The sequence below is a fragment of the Scophthalmus maximus genome, chromosome 3, assembly GCF_022379125.1.
Source record: "Scophthalmus maximus strain ysfricsl-2021 chromosome 3, ASM2237912v1, whole genome shotgun sequence".
NCBI classification, from domain to species: domain Eukaryota; kingdom Metazoa; phylum Chordata; class Actinopteri; order Pleuronectiformes; family Scophthalmidae; genus Scophthalmus; species Scophthalmus maximus.
The window spans coordinates 13,118,043-13,140,521 of NC_061517.1; the positions used below are offsets into that span (position 1 = coordinate 13,118,043).

Consider the following 22,479-nt stretch of genomic DNA (forward strand, 5'->3'; position numbering starts at 1 on the left):
TGTAGTCTGAGTGTGTAAAAAACAGTTTGACACTTTACAGACCTAACCACCAGACAAAGAGTTGTAATTTTTTTCTCCTTTTGGGCCACTATGGCAACATTTTATTTCCCAAATGTTTTGCCCACACACAAAACAAGCAACTCTTTGGGCCATAGACCTTAGCTCCTCTCCTTTAAAAAGACAGTCCCTATAGTTCAAATGTGCTTTCATACTCCTCTGTGGACTGAATGTGTTCAGTGAGTGGAGGACAGCAGCTGCATGTTCAGTCAACCAATCAGCGGCCAGAATGAACTGTGAATGAGCCGTCAATGTGTCTACCCAATGACCAATCACGTATCCCTATTGTTTGTGTATCTATATGTAAATGTCTGTATATAGAACTGTATTTTTACACTTTACACGTTTTTTTTGATTGTAGGTGGATTTTGAAAGTCTTGTCATTTAACTCTCCCCCAGAAAGTAAAAAAGTGTTTTCCCAAAATGTTAAACTATTACTTTTAATTATCCTTTTTAGTTTGCACTTAACACAGATTTCTTCTTTTTTTTAGATTATACAATGAAAGTGTCACTTAGCACGATATCTGTTCAACATCCTTTATCAATAGATAGATAAATGTGTGGTCAGTGTCACTCAAAAAGGTCAAGAGGTCATTCAACGTTCCCATCTGCTTCCCCAACCTCTACAATGTGAGCGCACGGTCTCTTTTTTCTGTGCGATATATCATTCAAATAGATCGTAAAAAAAGAGGGGGAGAAATCAATAATCAAAACTAAAAACAAAAGAGGGCAAATCAAACTTTCAATGCCATTTGTCAGCCAAGCTCTTGGTAGGCTAATATTGTAAAAGCAAGTGACTGAAAAGCATCATGCAGCATAAGAGATATGTTCACAAACTAGGCTTGGCAGTCTTCATACATAAATAATAGGTGTATTCTTCTCTCTAAGAGCTATGCCATTTCTCATATGAACATCAACATACACCAGGTTTGGTTATGATCCCAAAAAATCCTGGGATCTCCTATTTCCAATTCAATCACTGGTAATGTGCAACAAAAGTATTGATCCTTTAATTTCACTTGCACATTCATTTTGTGATAGAACACCTAGAGGGATTGTCAAATTTGAGAAAATATAATCTATTCTTAGCTGATACATACCATAATCACCTGATTTTTTTTCTCCTTAACATGATGATATTCCATCAAAATTTTCCTTTAATACAGAACAGGTAATTTTTTGAACTCAAAGCCTAGAGTGGGTTAAAGCTATTTGTAAAGAGACACACAGCTGCCTTGGAAAGGAGCCTCATAATGAGCAGAAGAGAGTGCAGACACTTTGGGTGGCCCTAGAGGAGACTGCAAAGCCTATCAAAAATGTATTAGTACCATTTTTGATAATTTTGGAGGAAAAATAAATCAAAAAATGGTTGTCTCCAATTCTTTAGTTGTTGCTTAAATCATAATCGTAATCATAATAATAGTGAGTAGAAAAGAAAGGGTGAGAGGATCAGCCTTAGTGTTTAAACTGAGTCTCACCTGGAATGACAGAGATAGTTTTCAATGCTCGGAGAACTCTGAATGTTCTCAGCGCAGATACATTGCCCAGGTCCACAAACTCTGTTATATATCTGAAATAGGGGAAGGATCACACACAGAACAAACACGATGACAAAAACCACACACGCCAAGAGCACAACACCACCGAACCAGGAGGAAACGACGCCACTCACAGAGCCTGTCCACTGAGGAGAAGGGTGGAAGGTAAAAGGAAAGAAAGACACACACACCTAACACCGACCCCGCCCCACCGTCCCCACCCCATCCTGTCTTACCTGGAATTACAGAAATAGTTTTCAATGCCCTCAACACCCTGAACGTGCGCAGAGCTGAGACATTGCCTAGGTTTACAAACTCTGTTATATACCTGCAGGATCAAACCACAGTTACAAAAGCTGGTTATTTACATGAAGATATGATATGAGGTGAAAAGATAGATCCACACACAGATGAGCTATGTGACCGCTCCACATACCATTAAGATGTTGTGTTTTACATGTTGCTAATGATTTTTGGGAATGCATTTGCTCATACGGAGGCAGGTAAATCTGTGGTATGAACTACAATGTGACAGAGTCGATAGAGGGGAGACACTGGGTCCTTAAATTGGATGTCTCAGACTCCAGCAGATTGAGAGAGAAAAGGGGAATGTAAGGGAGAATTAGATGACAAGGAGAAAATAAGTCGGATGACATTTGGGTGTCAGGGAAGCCGCAGAGTGTCAGATGGAAACCTTCAATTCCCAAAGACAAAATCCAGAGATGTCTCGGATGGCGGAAACAGGAGATGGGTTATCAGAAAGAAAGGAAGCGAAAAGAAAGACAGAAAGATGGACAATCATCTGTAGCACTTAAAGCTCACTTTCTTTACCCACCCGCTTCAATAAAAAAAATGGCAATTATTTGTGCACGTGATTTCATTTCATCATCTACTGACAGTATGATCACGAGAAAAATACTTACGCCATTGAAATGACCATGAAATCCAGCCAGTTCCATGGATCTCTGAGGAATGTAAACCCATCTATACAGAATCCTCGTGCGCAGATTTTTACAAGAGACTCAAATGTATAAATTCCTGTGAATGTGTACCTGAAAGACAAAAGTGTTGACAGAATCAGTTTACTGAGCTCGATCAAAGCTCACTCATGCCTGAATGTCAGCACCATTATTAGCTGTTGAAACGCCCAGTCGAGTTGAGTGCAGGAGAGAGGATACATTTGGAAACATGAAGAAAGGTAAAACTCTATAATATACAATTATTAACTAAGCAAATATGTTTTTACAGAGACCATGAATAACAAAAAAAGCCAGGACATAATACAATTTGCAGCTAACAATAGAAGTTGCAACTTGGAAAAAAAGATTAAAATGTTTTTATCTTTCAACAACAGTGCTATTTTTGTCCAGGTGGTAACAGGAGTCTTTAGTTATTCTGGGCTTTTCAAATATCACTCAACATATATTATTTGAATATTATGGGAGGCACAAACTGGGGTTATCTTTTAGTATGCGTTTACCACTGAATTCAATTTATCAAAAGTGTACTTACTCTACTTGTTTGGACCACTCAGGAGGATCACTAAAGGTCATGAATATACAGTTGGTCAAAATAGTACACATAATGATCATGCTGAAAAGAGTGAGGAGCAGGTTAAGGAAAATGTGGAGGGTATCACAAACATCACAGACATAATAAGCACCATTAAAACCCCACTGCAATTATATCAAACAGCAATAAAGTATCTACCAAGTCGACACTTTGCATGTCGTGTGTTTTCTTTGCTCCTGCAGCATACAAAGGGATAATTTCATCAAACTTACTCATAGCACTTAACTGAAGGTGGTTGTGTGTGCCCAGTACCACAAAGGCCATTATTTCACCCATTAAATATTTACATTGTATATATTTAGTGGAAATAGCATGGCACGACTAAAAGTACAGAATGTTTTACAGCTGCAGGGCTTTCAGTGCAGAGAGGTTTACACTAAAAAGAATCAAGGGAGACCTGAATATTAGCTTTGAAGATCGCCAGAGAGGCTGCGGTTTGTGGCTACAAAATGGGCAAAAGTTAGGTAAATGTAGAGACAGAAATAAAATGTACACTGTTCAGAAAATAAATTATAAAGGGTTGTTTTAGTTTTAGTTTCTGCCTGTATTACTGTATTTGGCAACACTAACAATGGGGAGCTGGTCTAAATTGAATGCTGCAAACAAAATTAAAAACACGTTGCTTTGATTATTGTATTACATGATTGTGACAAGATGTATGTTCCATCCGATAAAGGCCACTTGACCGTTATCTGGGTCATGGCAACAAGGAGAGTGATATCATACATATGTATGCTGCTCAAGGCTACAGTAGCAGTTACTAGAATGAATACCTGAACACCTAAATGTCAGACTGACCTGTCACTGGTTACGTTGGATTATTTGTATTATATTAAGTGGGTCCCAGATTTTGATAATGACGAGGAAATAAATTGATAACATAACCTCTGGCTTTGCTGCTTTTTGTTTTGATGCTGTTGTAACTGTAGCCAGTGGACAGTAGCTGGATCAGTTCCAGTATCAATCAGGGATCAGTTTCAGTGTCAACTTTACCATGTCATAAATCAATGGACAGATTTGACCTACTTTATGGAAATGTCTCTTCCACCTCTGGAGTCTTTTTGCAGCTCCTTCCTCCTCTCTCTCTCCCTTTCTCTTTTTCTCTCTTGGGGAAAAAATGAACTGTTCAGGTTGTGGTTGGTACTGATATGGACGCCACAGAGTAAAACCATAATGGAGTTATTGTCAGTTTACTGCTCAGGATGACTCATCATTTGTGCTAGCCTTTCCTTTTAATTACAAAATGGTTACCGCATGGCTTCCTGCTTTTCCATGTTCAGTAGCCCTCTGACTGTATCATACCAAGCGTCTGTATCCTGCTCTGTAACAGCAGTCACAGGAAACATCAATAGCAGTTCACGCAGAAAGACAGAACATATCATCATGAATAATACACAGGAACAGGAACCTCTTGTCTCGGCTGTTAAGACCCATTTTCAAAAGGATATGAATGTATCAAAATTTTAATAGCTATTCGCCTAACCGGATTCAAAGGACTTATGAAGTACAAGGCAGGGTTGGCACTAAAACGGAAGATTGTCTTCCCTTTATTTAGCACTATAAATGTCTGTGGAGAGAAGCAGAGAAGAGAGAGATATAATTAATAAATAATAATCAGATAAAAGATACACATTTGGTACAGATTTTAATTTAAAACATTTAGCAAAAACAACTGACTTTGTCATCCTATTTCATGTACGGTCACGACAAGCATATCTCAGTACATACATAGCTCATACACATATGAGGTTATTCATTGAAGATAATGTATAAAGTAGTACGCTTTGCATTTTGTGTTGCGTAAAATGAGCTGAAATGTGTGGTGCCTCGAGTGAAAATGGCTGCCAGGATGTTTCAAACGTCGGAGGGTTGTCCCAGTCACTGAGTGCTATCCTGCCCATCATGGCTTTGGTGGATTCAAGAAAAGGAAACGAGCAAAACCGAGAGGAGCTGGCAAGCCTCTTTCTGTGGATAACCTCATAATTGTTTAAATAAAACATGGCGAGTTGCTTGAAACTTTAATGAGACCATGTGCATTTGCACAAGTGATATGGGCCCTTGTGCTTTTAACAAGGCCTCCCTCACTACATTAAGCCCTGCAGAGTTGCCAGCTCAGGGCTGAAGGCTGGAAACAGTGAAGCCAGAAGGGAGGGAGACAAGAAGGAGGAGGAGAAGCGAGGAGGAAGAACTGGAGAGGAGACCTCATGGTGGTGTCACATGACTGGAATATGTATGTGTGCATTGCCAACAGAAACAAAGTGCATGTGTAAGATGTTGTTGACGAGAAAAACAAATATCTCCAGTAGAAACATGGAGCTGAAACAAGAGGTCGAGACACAGTTCTGTCACATGATCCTCTGATATTAATTTGAGTAAACTCAGAGCAACCCAGTGCAGTTAAATGTGATTAGATAATCTTACTCTCCAGTTAATATTATGGGTCAGAGCAGCAGCCTCCCCTGGAGTGTTAATGCACTCACATAGAGTATACTGTAAACATTCCCCATTAGCACTATTGGCAGCTACAATGACATACTTGGAAATGTCCCAGTTGCCAGTAGCATGACATTTCCATTAAAAAACAACCATCACACACATACTGTATGTCTTGTGCACATAAATGACCCATACACATAAACTAATGTGCACTAATATGCACCAGCATGCACAAAGCTAAAAAATGACACACACAAACTGCTATATATGTAGGGAGTCTGGGGCTTCTTGGTAACGCATGACTAAAGTGCTGCAAAGCTACTGAAAATTTCATAATCCAGAGCTGAGCGAAGAGGAGAGCAGAGGAGAGGGGAGGCAGCAAACGGGGGGAGATGAAGACCGAGTGAAGCAGGCAGGTGGCAACTGTATCAGCAGCAGGCTCAGGAGAAGCAGGACAGAGGGGAACCAGAGCGAGGGAGCTGGGCAAAAGACGGAGAAGATGAGGGGAGGGGGGATGGGCGGGAGATGAGGAGAGAGAGAGAGAGAGAGAGGCTTCGACACAGAGGCTCCAGCCGTCAGGCAGGGCTAGAGCATCTGCATCCATGAGGGCAGGAGCAGCCATTCAAAGAGCCCCTTCTTTCAACCCTTGTGGTAAATGGCAAATGGACTCCGTTTTATGGTGCCACACACACACACACACACACACACACACACACACACACACACACACACACACACACACACACACACACACACACACACACACACACACACACACACACACACACACACACACACACACACACACACACACACACACACACACACACACACACACACACACACACACATTTTTGAAATTTTTCTTTTCTTTTTACTGTACTAGTAAAACCAATGATCTGGAGACACGCATGCTCCATCATAAAAAACATCTGTGCATATATCCATCAAAAATAATGATCTTTTATCCAGAGGGTGGAAATGAGCAGTATCCTGATACACATTCACAGGTGGGGTGATGGAAAGTGTTTTCTGAATTGTGCCTGATTTGATTTTGATTTAAAAAATATATGAACATATTATAGTAATTTAGGTAGCTCCTTTCATACACCTTCAGGTTTACCCAGGAAAAACCCATTACAGTGAACCAGGCTACAGCATGTGTGCTCATGCGTCCTTGCACACGTCGCCCATTTCAATCCCTGTCCTCACTTCATCTCTCCCCCTCCCTCATGTCATTCCCTTCCCCTCTCCTGAAAAGGATCTGTTCCACCGGCCTTATACATTGACGCCAAGAGTGACCTGGTCTGGCTCAGCTCAGCATGGCTCAGTCCTGCTCAGGCCACCAGCTGGGCAGGGAGGGCTAGATGCTGCGTCGTCTCCCAGCCAGCCTGCCGGCCCTCTGTCTCAGTAAGGACACAACTTAAAAGTGACACAACTGAGAATTTGCGATGAAGAAGATGGAACAGCTTTTCTTTACAGTCATTTCTCTGCACCCTTTCTGCAACAAAAATATCCAGAAGAGGCCTTCCTCTCAGTGACAAAGACACACAGAGCAACATTCTTCCATCCGAGGTCACCACCTGATCTGACGTCACAGCTGCTCAAGCTGCCAGATCCAAAGCATCCATCGCCTCCCTTTGGCATTAGAACCAGACAAGATCGGGGGCCATAATTAGATTTGCCTGAAGCTGAAAGCTGACAGGACTGTTGGACAAGGCAGGCGCAGACACGGAAAGCAAAACACAAGGAGCAGATATAAGCCTGCAGGAGTCACATGCATCTGTGGCAGTAACGCATGGACACAAGCGAGCTGGGCACGTATCGTTTGAGTTGTGCCTCGTTCCTTATGAACTGGACTGGTATTTTACATAACAGTCAGTATGCACAGTGTAAAAGACAGAGGTTTGGCACAGATGGAGCAAGAATAACAGATCCTGTGTAACACACACATGAAACCACACACTATTAAAAAAATCTGTTAATGACGATGACTAAACAGCTTATTACGAGATTGTTTTTTTACATCAAAGGTATACTGTTTGGACTGGCAGAGTTATACAACACCGTTGTCAAAGGTTCAGCACTGTTTGAAAGCATATGTGATTGGAGGAAACCATTTTGAATAAAAATGTCAAATTTGTTACATAATCCTTTTGTTAAAAATAGACAACAAACAATGTTACCACGGTAGGAGATTTTAGCCACACTGCTCAGTCCTGTCATAAACACGCCAGCATCAAACTCACCTCAGGACACTTTGCATCTTGATCAATTGAGGAAAAACAGTCATTTTGTGATAAAGTATTATTGCTTCTTCCTTAAAGTTACAAAGAGGTTCAAACTCTTTGAGGAGCTTAAGAGTGATGGCTCCAAAATGGCTGCAGATTTCAATGAAGTGTTCAACTTTCCTGATCCCTCAGTTCACTCTATCGATATCTGTAAGGCGGTTGACAGGTAAATTGATGATGATTGGTGAAATACAGAGACTGTCAAGGTCACCCAGTCGTCCTCACGCCAAGCGTCACACATGACAGACGCCCTAGAGAGACATGTCTCCACAAAGACAGCCGAGGTCCTCGCAGCCTGCCGCCGCCACAGATTAACTTTTGAACAATTAGTAAAAGTCCGTCACGTGGAACAAGTCTTTCAACAGTCACTGCATCTGACCTTTTCCCAAAGGCCCGCGAGCCCATCAGAGATACGCCAACAACCCACACTCACCAGCTCGTGTGCTCAACTCTCACACCCCAAAGGTCTCAGAGGAGAGAAAAAACATGACTACATTCCCCAACCTAATCACAAAATTTAAATAACTGCAAACAGAGCTCACCTGGAGGCCAAAAATCATAAGAGACACACACAGCCTTGGTTTTGTCTGTGTGAATTCCAGCCATCATGTATGACTCACCTTGACATCATGATGGCTACTCATCTGCTGACCACTGAGTGGAATATTAACTTACTGTATGTTTGAGCTCAAACAAAGAGTGTATGCTGAACAATTTGGGTCAAATTATCATCAGAATTTCTTGGTCCATGTTCATTTATAATTCAATAAATGAAGATATTTCCTGTTCCTGGATTTAAATTTCAATAATGTGCTGCTTAAAATATTTTGAACAATATGCTTTTTTCTTTTTTTTTAAACCTAGATATAAGTGGTTAAACACCATATAAAGTCAAAGCAACTCAATGACATTAGCAGTAATGTAATGTTTGTAAATTTTACAATAATTTGCAAATTGCAATATTAGTGCTTTTTTTGTACAATACATTTTGTAAAGTGAGATTTTGGAAGCCTGAGGTACAGGGACACACCATTCATAAACTGCACTGGGCATAAATTAAAAATGAATGCTTGTGTCAATAAAATGACTTTGTTGTCCTTTCTCTGGAGGCTACCAGCACATTTCAGTTGGTACTGAGATTTGACACCATGCCAAAGTCAGAAACATCCTCTGTTAAAATGATAACCTCATCATGTGTATGTGCTTCAGGGTCTTTTTTTGTCAACTCACTTTTTGAGAATTCAGGTAGAATGGGTCCAGGTCCTCCAGTGGTACCGCCACCATTCCCCGAGGGGTGTCCCCGTAGATGTAGGGCAGGCTCTTCCCAGCCTCCAGGTCTCTGTTGGGCTTGGGCTTGTTCTCATCATCGTCGTCGCGGTAGCTGCTGTCCTGCTTGGGTGGTTTCTTGTTCTTCTCCTCATTGATGCGCTGCTCGAGGATCGCCAAAGATTCCACAGTAAACTTCTTGAAGCTATTAGGTCCTGGCGGTGCAATAAGGGGTAAAGCCATTTTTTCATCCTGCAGCTACTTTAGGTCTTTAGGTTTGTACCATCCACAGTAGCAGCTCTGCAGGAGGCGCAGACAAAAAGATGAAAAGGTCAACAGACGTGCCAAAGTTATTTTCTTTGGAAAGAAACATCACATCTGATATACCGAGTAAGAGTCAATCTTTCCCCAAATCCTTTTTTTCTTTTTAATTTTTTCCTGCTATAAACATAAATTCTTAAGCGATAAGCCTTAAAATATTTCTCCTCGAAGAGGAAGAAGTTTGGAAAATGTAGCAGGGAAGAATGCAAAGACCTGGATGCATTCATCTTCACAAAATCCTACATTAACACAATTAGAGGGACACATTATTGTTAGACGTGAGTAGAAAAATGCAATATATCCCTTTTAACCATCCATTTTAGAAACAATGACAAGTGACGACATGAAGCACAACAAAAATAGCTGCCTCAATGTTGCATCCATGCTACATCATTTGTTGCAAATCACAAAATGTACATTTTACAATTTGCTGGTATCTACTACAAGTGTTTGATAAAGAAAGCTTGATGAAAACAGGTGTAAAGACACACCATGCTTTTGTTCTGTGTATCTGTACATCCACCACATTCAGGGAGAACAAGTGCCGAGGTGCTCCTCGTTGGATTGTTAACTTAAAACAATGTCAGATTTCTTTATTTCCAAAAATTGCAGCCTATGGACAAATAGATGAAAGTATGAAAGATGAGTTATCTTGAGCGACATCTTATATTTTGGGTTTAATTTTGAAAACAGTAAAGACACACTAAGCTAATTACATCTTGATATGTGAAGGTTCCAGATTTGTAAAGGAACTGAAAATCTAAATTTGGAAACACAAGCAGACTCTTGTTCAATGATCCTTTACTACATCAGTAACTCAAGCCGTGCTCAGTTTCTGGTTCACAGAAAGAGACTATTAACTTCAGCGTTAGGCCGCCGTGTCTTTAGGTGTCACAAATCTCACCTAGTATGTGAACACAAAAGTGTTTCTGTAACATAAGCTCTGCTGCTTTTAATATTTAAAAACTGGAAAAGGAAGAAATATCTGATTAGGCATTTTCATGATTCATATTATCCGATAAATGTATATGCTTGTATGCCTTTATTGTAAATATAATTATATATTTTTTTTTACATTAGAACCCATGACTGTAACTCCGATGGTCCACTTCAGTGCTGGAAACAAGGTCTGGGTTTAAACCTCCGACAGTGAAGACAACAGAGCCATTTCAGGATTTTACTTCTAATGAAGAGGTTTGAGGAAGCCTGAGAGAAAGCTCAGCACACTTCAGGCCTTCGTGACTCAGGAGTCTTTTCCCAACACACATATGTAAATATAAAAGGGATATGTCGGTTACATGACAACTGTCGGAGCTGCAGGACATTTCAGGGTCGATGTAATAATGTGAGGCAGTGCTGACTGAGGGAGAGAGGAGGGAGCTGACAGGGAAGAGGTGTTCAGTGGAAACGCAGCCACACCTGAAACTGACACACTTATTAGTTGAACTACTGGAATAATCGGATATATTGGCACATATACCTTTCTTCGCATTAGATCCCCTCGATTGTATCAGCCCTACTTCTAACCCCCTGTTTTCCAGTCTTCAGCGGTATAGAAAGGTGGATTCAGTCACATCTGAATCACAAGGCCTCCTAACTTCCCTGCTCTCCTCTTGCATAACACAATCAAATTAAACATGCTGCACATGTGAAGCTGATACCACACAGGGAGGGAGAAGACTCCACTCGATCTGTCCTGGTGTGTGTGTGTGTGTGTGTGTAACATGCAGTCTGTGAAACCAAGACATCTGATTTAAAATGGACCCCGGAACCTCGCTGTCACTGAGCCTTCTGCTGTCCGCTTCAACGCCACACGAGCGCGCACGCAAACACATGCACAAACACGCGCACACACACACACACGCCCCATTGAATACATGCAGGCTTCAGAGAGTCTGTAGAAGCCACCCGCTCTGCAGCAGGCTCCTCTCCCCCCGACGCCTGCAGGGCCTCCGCGGTCTCCTTCAATTCCCTTCCATGTTATTAAGTCACGGTGACAACAAACGCCTTGTTGTGTCTCGGAGTCGTGGGGGCCGCACATTGCCAACATCCACGCTTGGCAATGCAGTCGGGGTTTTTTTTCCCCACAGAGAAGAAGACCAGCACCTTCTGGCACCTTCTCGGTCATTCCCCCATTCTCGGAGACGCAGAGATGGAGGTGGCGTTGACCAAGATGTTCATTTAAGAAGGGGGAGGCCTGCAGACGCCATTGTAGAGATGGTTTTCTAATATATTTTCATTGAATAGAAAAGTCCTGCTCGGCCACAGACGAGGAGCAGGAGGCGTCACTGCGCACAGACGCGGCCCGCTACATCCAATTTGGCCACAGCAATATGGCTGCAGTGGGAGGTTTGTATGTTTAAAAAAAGAAAGAGCCACGCTGTGGTAAACGCAACCGTGTGTAAGTCAGAGTGGCAACGAATAATGTCGATGTTTCACAATAAACCAGTGCAATGTGCCTCCATTGTTATCCAGCTAATCTTTTTTGACATGTTTTCTGGGATGTGCCGTGCGTTTTTGCGCGTCGCCTCGAAGGATCCGCACCACACCCGCGAAGCCACGTCGACCGCCAGATCAATAAGGACTCTGTCTGTACACAACATAGCCTCGATCGCGATGAAGCTAAACACGGTGTCCAACACGGGACGAACACGACGACGGAGAACAACCACGGTGCTGCCACACGGAAAATTCACCTGGAGGAACGAGCATCTCTCGGCTATTGACGGTGGAGGGCGGATCAGGCTACTCACATAGCGTCACCAGCCCCATGTCCGAAGCCTTGTGTTGAATAAAGTGCATCATCCGGTCATCGGGGGGTTCCAAAAGCCACATATAGAGACGAAATACCAAACAAGAAGGTTTTGGAGCTGCAGCGGTCAGGCGGAGCGCTACCTGGAGCCTGACCTACGACGCACCTTCCCTCCTCTAATTAACGCCTCGGATGCTCGACGAAACTGTTAATCCGATTGGAAATCCCTTGCCGTCGATATGAAATGACTGAAAAATGTGTAGTCCCCCCCTACCAATGCTGTACGTCCAGTCGATGGATGCTCAGCAAATGCCGTGACACCCTCTTCCATCCCGACCCCCCCCCCCCAAAAAAAGACAGCGGTGTGGCGAGCAGCTCTGCGACATTTACGCAAGGATTCCGACGGGGAGAGACGCGACCCTGGCGCAGCACCACACGCAGCCCTCTCCCTCAACGGTGAGAAATGAAGGATACTCACTTCGCAAGCGTTACAATGGAGCCGGGGAGCCGCTGCAGGGCTGCAGATGTGGAAACGATTGGCGAGAAACTGCGCCTGTCGCCATATTGTTGCCGCTCAGAGCGAGCAGGTTCCCTGCATAAGTGATGACTCTCAGCAGAACGTGAGGGAGTGTCGGCGAGTGCGCTTGGCAAGAAACCCTAAAGGTCATTAAGGCCTGCAGCCTCTAAACCAAGCGTGGTTCACAGGGGGGAGGAGGAGGAGGAGGAGAGGGAGAAGAACGGCGTCGCCCGGGCTCAGGGATGACAACTGTGCGCAGAAAACATGCTCGTGGTTATTTCTGACGAACAGCATTGGCTCAGCGAGGTGAGCTGGCGCTGCAGGAGTTGACTGGCTGTCAAGTCAAGAGACGTTTTCCACGCACGTCTGACATACAGGAAACATGTTAAATACATATACACATATTTCTACATGACAATATTTAAACAAATGCTTCTCTTTTCTTTTCTTTTTCTTTTTACATGCGTTTAAAACATACTGACTATATGGAAATGATGAGGTTTCTTTCTATTGATTGTCATTTAGCATATTTGGGGTTAGATTTTGAGCATATTTGTTTTTAAATATGGACTTTTTCCTCATGCTGTGATGAAACCTATCTTAATTTACAGCCTTTGCATCAAACTGCTGCCCCCTTCCACACTGCTCTTAATAGAACAAATAAATATGAAAATGTCCCCATGTAATCTGATTACCTCCCCCGTCCTGTTGTTGTTACATAGAATAATGTAACTGTATTCATTCAATTCAACTGAATCAAAATGATTTGAAAAATAAAAAAATGCACTTCATTTTTGTAGTGACACAAGAGCAGAATGTGCAAATGACATCATGAGTTGGCAGAAAGGACGTGTAAGTTTCTTTTGGTCCAAAAAAGATATCAGCGTTTTGAACAAAATGCTGAAAAATCTGATATTTGAGGGGTCTTGTTTTCTTATTATTTTTTACTGGTTTTATTATATACATGTTATGTTATGTCAATGGCAATCATACAAAAACGCAATCTTATATTAATGGGATGGCAAGCTAATACTGTTTCAATCATTCCCTGCTGCCTCCGTCAGTCAGACAGTCGATAGAAAAGGCAGTATGAAGATGAAGACATGTGGGGGGGTGGATGATTATGATGACAGTGTAGCTATCATCGGCTCTGAATGGTCAAAAAGTCAGACTCGGCTATCCTCCATCCCTTCAACTTTTTTTTTTTTTTCATTACTGTTTTAGATGTACAGACCTCAGATACCTGACAACAGCAATGAACTTAATTCTGATTGGTTACTTTTTTCCACCGAGGGAGGCAAAGCCGTTTCAAGCCTCCTTTGATCGTAACAGATCCATGCCTCTGATGTCTGAGTTGATCTCACATGGTAACGTCAGCCACGACATAATAACCTGAATGAAATTGCTCTACATTTATTCAGTCAAAACACACAATCCTTATTCTGATCCCCTCAAATTTCTGCATCCCTTTGCCTCCCCTGACAAGCCCCAACTGACAAAATGGAGTTGAAGTGGCTGCACGTTGTGTGCGCTCTGTGTTTGAGTGTACTGATTTCACCACAGGACAGTGAGCATAAACCGGTGCAGGGGATGGGGGGGAGGCGTTTTTAGTCTGAGAGTAAATCACATTGACTATATCAGGCTCATCCAACTTGTAGGTTACTCAGTGAATCTCCAACGTAGCTGTACTTTACTCCACTGTTCCTGTTTGCTTTTCAGATCAAGATTTTACATCAAAAACATGACAAACTGGCTGCACATTGACAAGTAAAACGTTTACGGATAATACAATAGTACAATTTATTAACTATGATGGAGCACTCTGAAAGTGGTTCTACATAATGAATACTTGATACTTTACTTCAATATTTGCTGATATTACTTTTGTCCTTTTGAATGTTACTTGTAGTGGAGTATTTTTATGATAGTATGATATATATTTTTGCTTCAAGTTAAGTGAGGGATCTGATTCTGAATATTTCTTCCACTGCTGCTAAATCACTAATATTGAAAGTGACACGTAACGGTTGAAATTTGATTACACTTATGTATATATGTTTTTTGTTTTGTTTTTCTAGGCTTTGGGCAGCAGCCGGTTGCTGAACCCCAGGTTATGTCTCAGATATTCGGGGGCCGGGTGGCTGCGAAGGGCGCGTGGCCTTGGCAGGTGAGCATCCAGAGCATGTCAACACACTTCTGTAGCGGGACCATTCTAAACCACGTCTGGGTGCTCTCTGCCACACACTGCTTCATAAGCAACCCGTGAGTGTTACCCAGTCACATGTACCTCAGTCTGTGTTTGCATACAGGAGGTAGATTAAACAAAATTATGAAAAACTTTGATTCGGAAGTGAATTAATGACATGTAAAAGAAAACCGATGCAAAGCTGAGACATTGCATTGTCCAGCAATAAAAAAATAGGGGCAACCCAACACTCAAAACTTCCATCAAGACAAAAGGCTATACTTCCTCATAGAGGCGACACCATACGGTACAATATTCTATCAACTGTTGCCTTTTCAAACAAAAATGGGATTTGGCCTGTTTCCAGCTACGGGTGCCACAGGATGCTCCCTGCTCCTTGTTTTGATCAATAGTATACTTAATTTCATCCTGGTTCTTGTGTTTTCGTGTGCAGAGGGATCAAAAGAGTCCATATCCATGTGGTGGCAGGGATCGATGTATTGTCCGCTCCAGGAGTTCATGCCCAGATCCGCTCCATCCTCAAAGTCAAACTGCACGAGCGCTACAACAACGTCAGGCACAACAACGACGTGGCACTGGTGCTGCTCAGCTCTCCCTTCCACTTCAGCGACCATGTCCAACCCGCCTGGGTTCCTCATAATCTGACCCACGAGTTGGCCCTTGACTTCAGTCACTGTTTCATCTCGGGATGGGGGAGGACGTCTTACATAGGTATAAAAACAAATAGATTCTGCAGGATCATTATAAAAAGGAATGACATATGACACGTTAAATTTCAGAGTGGCAACAGACAACTTTTGTGCCCCTATCGGTTCCAGGTGGCATTACGGGCATCTTCATTGTCGTAAAGACATCAACGCCACTTTAAAGATAACGGAGGAGAAGAAGTTGAAGTATGTACGTAGTATGGCTCAGCATTAACTAGCGGCAGCTTTAGCAGCATGACTAACTCGACGCCAGCAGCCTGGCAACAGTCCAAAGTAGAAAACAACTGTAAAAAAAAAGAATCCAAATTTGAACAAATAACCTTGAAAACAGCATGTCCTTCTGAAGCCTCTCAAGTCCCGGGGCGAGTTTCTGTCTGAGGTTCACTTTTGTTACATCTTTTTTTCTATCACCCTCCACTTTTTCTCTTGCAAGGTTAAGGTTTTGTTTTTGTTCCACCCACTGCCATTTCCATCACTGTGGATAGCAAAGGGTGACAGTTCCTTTGTGCCGTAAATCGATTAGTCATTTTTCAGCAAAAAACACGTCCCGATGGACGACAGAACAACGTGGTGAAAGCAAGTCTCATAGGGGACCAACATAAGTGTGGATAGTGTTGTTTTTCTCTCGCCATCACACTGTACAGTCAGTTTTAACATCATAAAGTGATAGTCTCAGCCTTTCAGCAGCCAGCATTCACACCACAATATCTTCAGTAATTGCCCTTTTCTAGTTATTTATGACAAATTTAAAGCCATTCATAGTCTTGGTGTGCTGCACCCTGCAGGCAGTGGGTCGAACAGACTGCAGGAAGCCGAGGTGAAGCTCATCGACAGGAGAACATGTAACCAGACCACCTGGTACCGAGGCCTCATCACCGACAACATGCTCTGTGCCGGCCTGGAGAGCGGGGAGGCTGATTCTTGTCAGGTGCTGATTCCGTCTACATTAATATCACGCGTTATAAAGTCGGCACAGGCTGCAGGTTACATTGCAATTCAACATGGCCGCCGCTCCCGTCTGCTCCAGGGGGACAGCGGAGGCCCTCTGCAGTGCTACAGCGAGGACGAGGAGAGGTTTTACGTGGTCGGAGTGACGAGCTTCGGGGAAAAGTGCGGTATTCGTCGTAGGCCGGGGGTGTACACCCGGACCAGCAGGTTTTCAGACTGGCTGAAGACAGGACAAGTTGCTGCTGCTGCCGCTCCCAGACTGAACACGAGGCCGATCTCAGCTCTGCTCGGCTCGTCTCTGATGCTGCTGTGGAACATTCTGACTGACTGTGGAACAAATCACTGAGACCGTGTGGAAAGGTTTATCTTCACGTGCATCGTGTGCATGAAAACTCCATTAACTCATTGTGATATTTAATACAGAATCTATTTTGGTGTGTTTTATTTTTAAAATCATCACCACCCGTCTGTTATCCTTCCTGGTTCCTCAATGGTGGAAGGAGCTCCCTGTTGACATCAGGACAGCAGACTGAGAACTCACCTGTTCACACTGCACCTTACTCCCTCAATTTTTAATATATGTTTTAAAATAATAATCTAAATGAGCATTTGAAGCTGTTCTTGCCTATTTGACAGTGGTGGACATCCACAACTCCGTTACTTGAGTACAAGTATAGATAATATACTGGTCAAATGTTACTCCAATAAAAGTGAAAGTTGCGGCGTCAAATTATAACTTGAGTTAAAGTACAGTACTTGCTTTAAAAAAACCACTGAGTATTCAGAGTACTTTCTTCATCTCAACGCATTGTGCACTGTACTTCCTGTACGTACCTCCACGTGCTCTCAGGTTGGACGGCGAGTCCTCGTAGGCCGTGACGTGGTCGGAGCGCGGCAAACACAGCAAACGTTTGAAACGGGGAGAATCTTCCCTCGCCTGAGACGTTTCAAACAAAGAACCAAGACATGGACGGTTTGACGGGGAAGCGTCGTCTCCTGCTGCTGCTGCCGCCATTACATGACTAATGTGTTCGCATAGCGAACTAAACCTGCAACCACCTGCTGATGACGTCGTCTGATTAGCTAGCTACCTGCGGTCTCGACCGACCAGCCGCCCAGTCTGAGGAGCGCATGCGCGAGGTAGAGATACGGCAACGTCACTGAGACGATCCAGAAAAAACGCAAACGTAACGAGGGACTCAAGAGAGTCAATAGCACAATATTTGACTTTCAAAAAGTTAAAAAAAATAAAATAACTGTACTTAAGTACAGTACTTAAGTAAATGTACTTCGTTACTGTCCACCACTGCTATTTGATAAATGTTTATGTACTCAATCGGTTCTGGCACTTTTGGGTAATATGTTAATGGTTGAGTGCTTATTATAAGTCGATTTGGACAAAAGCGTCCGTCTGCTAAATTAATGTAATGTAATCATCAGTCAATGCTGTCATCCATCCATCACCATTTGCAACTGCACAGTCGGTGGCTCATTAGAAAAATACGAATATTATTGTTACCAATAAGGAAGAAAACCACAGATTTTTCACAATTTTACACAAAACGTACTATTTAGAAAAACTAAATGGTATCATATTGTCAGTGCATCATACTAGTGTTTTAATCCCTTCACTTCATACTTTTTGCAAAACCTTTTTCAAATGTGTGCTGTATATATTTAAATGTATTTTCATCACTAATCCAGTGAATCGGTCATCACAGTGAATATTAAGGCTGCGTTAATAAATGTATAACTATAACTGCAAATGACGATGGTGTAACTTTGATACATTAGAGGTGCTGTCAATAGATTTACTTATCATACAGAAATCAAGAGAAATTAATGGATGTCGTAAAGTTGTTATATATTGGATAAATGCACAACACACAAAATCACTACTATGCTCCTTTAATACTTAGTGAAGAACCTGTCAACCTGTCAGCTGAGACTCATCATGAAGCAGCACATTTTTATTATTGTCAGGTAAAGTAAACAGACCGACACCTGGAGGAAAGAAGGGGGAGGACCGCAGCAGCCGATTCCTGAAGCTTCCAGAGACGAGAAAGAAAAAAAAGCAGTGGAAACTCTCGACAAAGCATAATTTTTATTGACATGAAACACATCCAATGACAGCGTGACAGTGTTTTTGTCAAGTAAGACATGTTACATGTTATCGCACCATTGACCAGTTCAGAAGTGAACCAGTTCAGTTTGCTGCAGCTCGACGATGCATAGTGAACAGACAGTCGTTGAGGTATACATTGTGGGCCCTTGAGTTTGTGGCTTTTGTGTGAAAGATCCTAATTTCATTACCTCACATGTACATTTGCATTTTGTGCTTAGAATAACTTTGGAGGTTTGAAATGTCATGGCACTCACAACATGACAACTGGAAAAAGGAAATATTTCAAAATGGAAAGAAAACGTTGACTTGCATTGTCCTCGTGGAGTTGCCTGTTGAAAGACTTTTCATCAGACACCAGAGCTGATGAAAACTGCAGGTGATAAAAAAATTTGCACTGAGTGAAAAAAAAAAAGATGTTGGCATGAAAAAATAATGACTTCTTTTCACACAAAAGGGCAGCCAGGAGGAAACCTTGTTTGCCATGACAATGGAGGACAAAAGCCAGTCAAACTTTCCCTTATTGAATAGCACCAATGTCTATTGAAAAGGCTTGAAGGGCAAAATTAAATTATAAAACTTTATTAAAACTTGTCGGAGTGAAACAGAAGCAACAAAGCAATTATCACACAGTAGCTCGGAAGCTTCAGTTTGTTATTCATGAGTAGAACTTGTCCCAGATACTGGTTCGCACACATGTCACTGTCGGTCACTGAATGAAAAGTGGTTTATCGATGTGCTCTACGGTTTCAAGCGGCTTCTAAACCAAACCAGCCGTTTGCAGAAGTTGTGCAGTTTTAAAGAAAGATGACATCATGAAACTATTGATGAAACCCCTACAAAATATATTAAAATTCCAATTTTGGAAGAAAATAACTAAAAATACAGTGGAGGCGACATAAAAAAAGAATTAAATTTAAAAATTGTTTAATATTCTGGCATCATTTTCTTACAAAAGACAAAACCTTGTTGCACCAGAAAAGCTAAATGTCACTGTTAAACTGGACACACACACTCTCCCTCTTGTACACACACACACAGAAACATAAGAACACACAAAATGATATTGGGAAAGTGCACATTGTTTTGCCAAAATGATCTGAAACCTTTTTTTCCGTCTCCTTTGTAATGTGATGACATTAAATTAACAATGCAGTCAAGTAAGAAAGATCAGTCAAGTTTTTGTTCAAATCGACAAAGTTCATTTCCATGTACACATTAACATCAGTAATACAGTATTTGACCTCTAAGATACAGTATACACACAACATCCTTACCCTCATTGATTGCCTCCCTTTTTTTAAAGGAGCATTCTGCCATTTTAAATCACGAGTTTGCTAACTGATTGCTGTTCATTCTTAATTTAACTTTTTTTTTCTCAGTGTTACAGACATTCAGAAAGAATTGGTTTACATGGTGAAATGAGAAAGGCATGACCCAGACTTAAAAAAAGAACAAGACACCCCCTCGCGCACCTCCATGTGAGTGTGTGAACTAATATGATAGCCTGAAATAAGAGATTTAATATAAAAAGTACTGAAGTTCCACAGGTTTAGTAAGGCAGAGGTACGTCCTCGTTCTTGATATCTATTATCTTTAGAAATTCATCTGTCTATATCGTTAATGTCACAATGGTGCAGTAAAAAAGGCACTGACCTGCCTTTTGATGATCCACGTTTGACTTATCGACCGTGGCGATGACATTAAATGAAACATGTTCTTTGCGTTGAAATCATGGGAAACTACACAGACTTCATCATCAGTTGTCATTGAGTTGGGGATATTTTTCATAACTACCATCATTCTGAGCAGTTTTAGGACATTTAAATAACTGGGAATGATATGGTGATACGGTCCAAAGCCCTGGAAAATGCAAGTAAGTTGACCTTGAGTTTAGCTTTTAAATCATTTTTTTCTTTTGGGTGAACTGGTGTGAGTTGGCTTTGTTCACTTAGTAATAAAGAATGAACTGTCGAGATCGATCTGACAGTCCTGACCTCATGTTTTCATATTACATTAGTCTCAGAGCTAAGCACCTGAATTTCCCAAAGAAATAAACGTATATATATATATATATATATATATATATATATTTTAAAGGTCATTTGTTAACATTTTCCACAGTTCTGAAGATATTTCCTGAATCTTGATAGATGTGTTGCAACTGTATTTCCCAATCCAACTGTGGCTTTGGAAAAGGGTTTACAATGTTTTTCACTGTGGAATAAAGGGCGAAGAGTCTTTGAAGGGCGGGGAAATACCTTCTGAACAGCAAAAGGGTTAAAAAAATATATATCTTCAAGGTGTAGCATTTATTTTTTCGGACAAACAGATGCTGAGTGACAGCCACAGAATGGGGCTAAGCTGTGTCTAAATATTCAGCACTAAACCATCCAATCTACTGCTGTGAATCCTGGGCCTTCTATTTTTTTTTGCATGCGCAACTAAACACCAGCTATGCTATGTGACTCTTCTTTTGCAATTTCCTTTTTTCTTCTATGTATTAAAACGATCAGTCATAAGAACTATCAAATGGACTGACTCCTACGTACACTGAAAATGAAGAATCAGTTGAATCTTGACTATCCTGGTTTGTACATTTATGAAGTGTCTCTCTTTTCCCACACCAACAAATGATTCAAGTGTATTTTTTAGGACATTTCTGAGTGAATGCCGACAACATGTCTGCTGACGAATGCAGTGTGTGATGGGAGGTGAAAAGCCACAGTGCACCAGGTGGGAGGTCGGCAATATGTCAGGATCGCCTCATGGGCTGGTTAATACTGATGTGGATTTGCGCTTGTAACAGCAGCAGACACGGGGGGGGGGGGGGGGGGGCTCCTCTTGAGGCAGGTGAGACAGGAAGTGGAAACAGAGGTGCGAGGACTTAAAAGTGCAAGGGGGGGAAGTTCCAGCTCCTCTCAGCAGTTCCAGTGCATCATCCTGCCTTCAAGAATGGAGGGGGCTTTAAAAGTAAAACAAAATAAACACACAGGGACGAATGCTTCAGGACTATAAACCAAGGAATGGAAGGAGGGTCGAATTACTTACTTTGATGAAATTAAGTGATTAAAAATGTCTTGTAAAAAATTTGAGCAATGAGGGAGAAGTGGGTTGAAGATCAAATTTCCTGCAGTTGACAGATGCGTCTACTTTTCGCAGGAGAAAAAAATATCAATGAACCTGGACTGCAGCGAACGAGCAACTGGAAGCAAAGTAGGAACAGTTTCTGAGAGGGAAGCACGATCTCATTACAGTGCTGGTACTGTTCTCTCATTCCCACATTGTTTGGTCTTTTGAACGTGCACTCGACGTTTAACATCTGGCGTTGCTACTGAACGCACCCCAATTCGTTCTCCCTCATGTCTGTCCTCAAGAGCCTGGCTCAGTTTTCTGCATCGGTTGGTGAACGGTGTTCACATGTTGTAGGCCACATAGATGGGGTCCAGTTGGTCTGCCAGGAAGGAGTCCCGCAGGTGCATCCTCTGCTTCTCTCCTCTGGAGTTGATGGGGATCACCCCGGGGTCCACGATGACCACCACCCCGACGATGAGGTGGTGCTCCTCCAGCACCACGTTTGTGACAAGGGGCACCAGGTCCAAGGCCTCCTGCTCAGAGCCGCTCAGCTCCGCCACCACCACCAGCAGGTTGGTCCACGTAAACACAGCACTGAGGAGCGAGTGTAGAGAGCACAGACCCAATTCGGTTAAAGTTTCTCTATTACTGTACTAGTCTTTTTCAGTAAA

General features: G+C 42.2%; 3 protein-coding genes across 17 annotated transcripts in view; 1 reads left to right on the top strand and 2 right to left on the bottom strand.

Annotated features, from left to right (window-relative positions):
* scn8aa (sodium channel, voltage gated, type VIII, alpha subunit a) overlaps positions 1-17,713 on the bottom strand; it is a 46,805-nt gene extending 29,092 nt beyond the window's left edge. For 4 of the 10 annotated variants that reach the window (XM_047330812.1, XM_047330809.1, XM_047330811.1 and 1 more), the window contains exons 1-6: positions 12,712-12,921; positions 9,125-9,460; positions 4,616-4,734; positions 3,108-3,197; positions 2,519-2,647; positions 1,536-1,627 (exon numbers count right to left, since the gene is read on the bottom strand). In XM_047330812.1, coding sequence (XP_047186768.1) covers positions 1,536-1,627; positions 2,519-2,647; positions 3,108-3,197; positions 4,616-4,734; positions 9,125-9,403 — 709 coding nt within the window. In that variant the 5' untranslated portion in view covers positions 9,404-9,460; positions 12,712-12,921. Of the gene's footprint in view, positions 1-1,535; positions 1,628-1,831; positions 1,924-2,518; positions 2,648-3,107; positions 3,198-4,615; positions 4,735-9,124; positions 9,461-12,177; positions 12,509-12,711; positions 12,922-17,445 lie in introns of those variants that run through there. The other 6 variants (XM_047330813.1, XM_047330810.1, XM_047330805.1 and 3 more) reach the window with 4 other exon arrangements.
* LOC118316655 (acrosin) lies at positions 12,919-17,446 on the top strand. 5 transcript variants are annotated; one of them, XM_035644693.2, is made up of 5 exons: positions 14,180-14,317; positions 14,470-14,517; positions 14,829-15,012; positions 15,390-15,667; positions 16,449-17,446. In XM_035644693.2, exons 3-5 carry the CDS (start codon positions 14,864-14,866, stop codon positions 16,955-16,957), a joined length of 936 nt encoding a protein of 311 aa, XP_035500586.1. In that variant the 5' UTR covers positions 14,180-14,317; positions 14,470-14,517; positions 14,829-14,863; the 3' UTR covers positions 16,958-17,446. The 5 variants fall into 5 exon arrangements, with proteins under 5 accessions (XP_035500587.1, XP_035500588.1, XP_035500586.1 ...); XM_035644691.2 differs by lacking the exon at positions 14,470-14,517 and having other exon boundaries at positions 16,449-16,591; positions 16,691-17,446; XM_035644694.2 differs by lacking the exons at positions 14,180-14,317; positions 14,470-14,517 and adding an exon at positions 12,919-13,056.
* A 987-nt stretch (positions 17,714-18,700) lies between the features above and the next one.
* Positions 18,701-22,479, bottom strand: part of dip2ba (disco-interacting protein 2 homolog Ba) — a 41,805-nt gene continuing 38,026 nt past the window's right edge. For both annotated transcript variants that reach the window (XM_035644678.2, XM_035644677.2), the window contains one exon: positions 18,701-22,402. In XM_035644678.2, coding sequence (XP_035500571.1) covers positions 22,150-22,402 — 253 coding nt within the window. In that variant the 3' untranslated portion in view covers positions 18,701-22,149. The remainder of the gene's footprint in view (positions 22,403-22,479) is intronic.

Bases quoted from the DNA above. Each gene is read 5' to 3' on its own strand.
- LOC118316655 (XM_035644689.2), top strand. From the start codon at position 14,251: ATGGAGTTGAAGTGGCTGCACGTTGTGTGCGCTCTGTGTTTGAGTGTA. The intron at 14,318-14,828 runs GTGAGCATAAAC...TTGTTTTTCTAG, and splicing joins ACTGATTTCACCACAGGACA to GCTTTGGGCAGCAGCCGGTT. The intron at 15,668-16,448 runs GTATAAAAACAA...TGCACCCTGCAG, and splicing joins GGGGAGGACGTCTTACATAG to GCAGTGGGTCGAACAGACTG.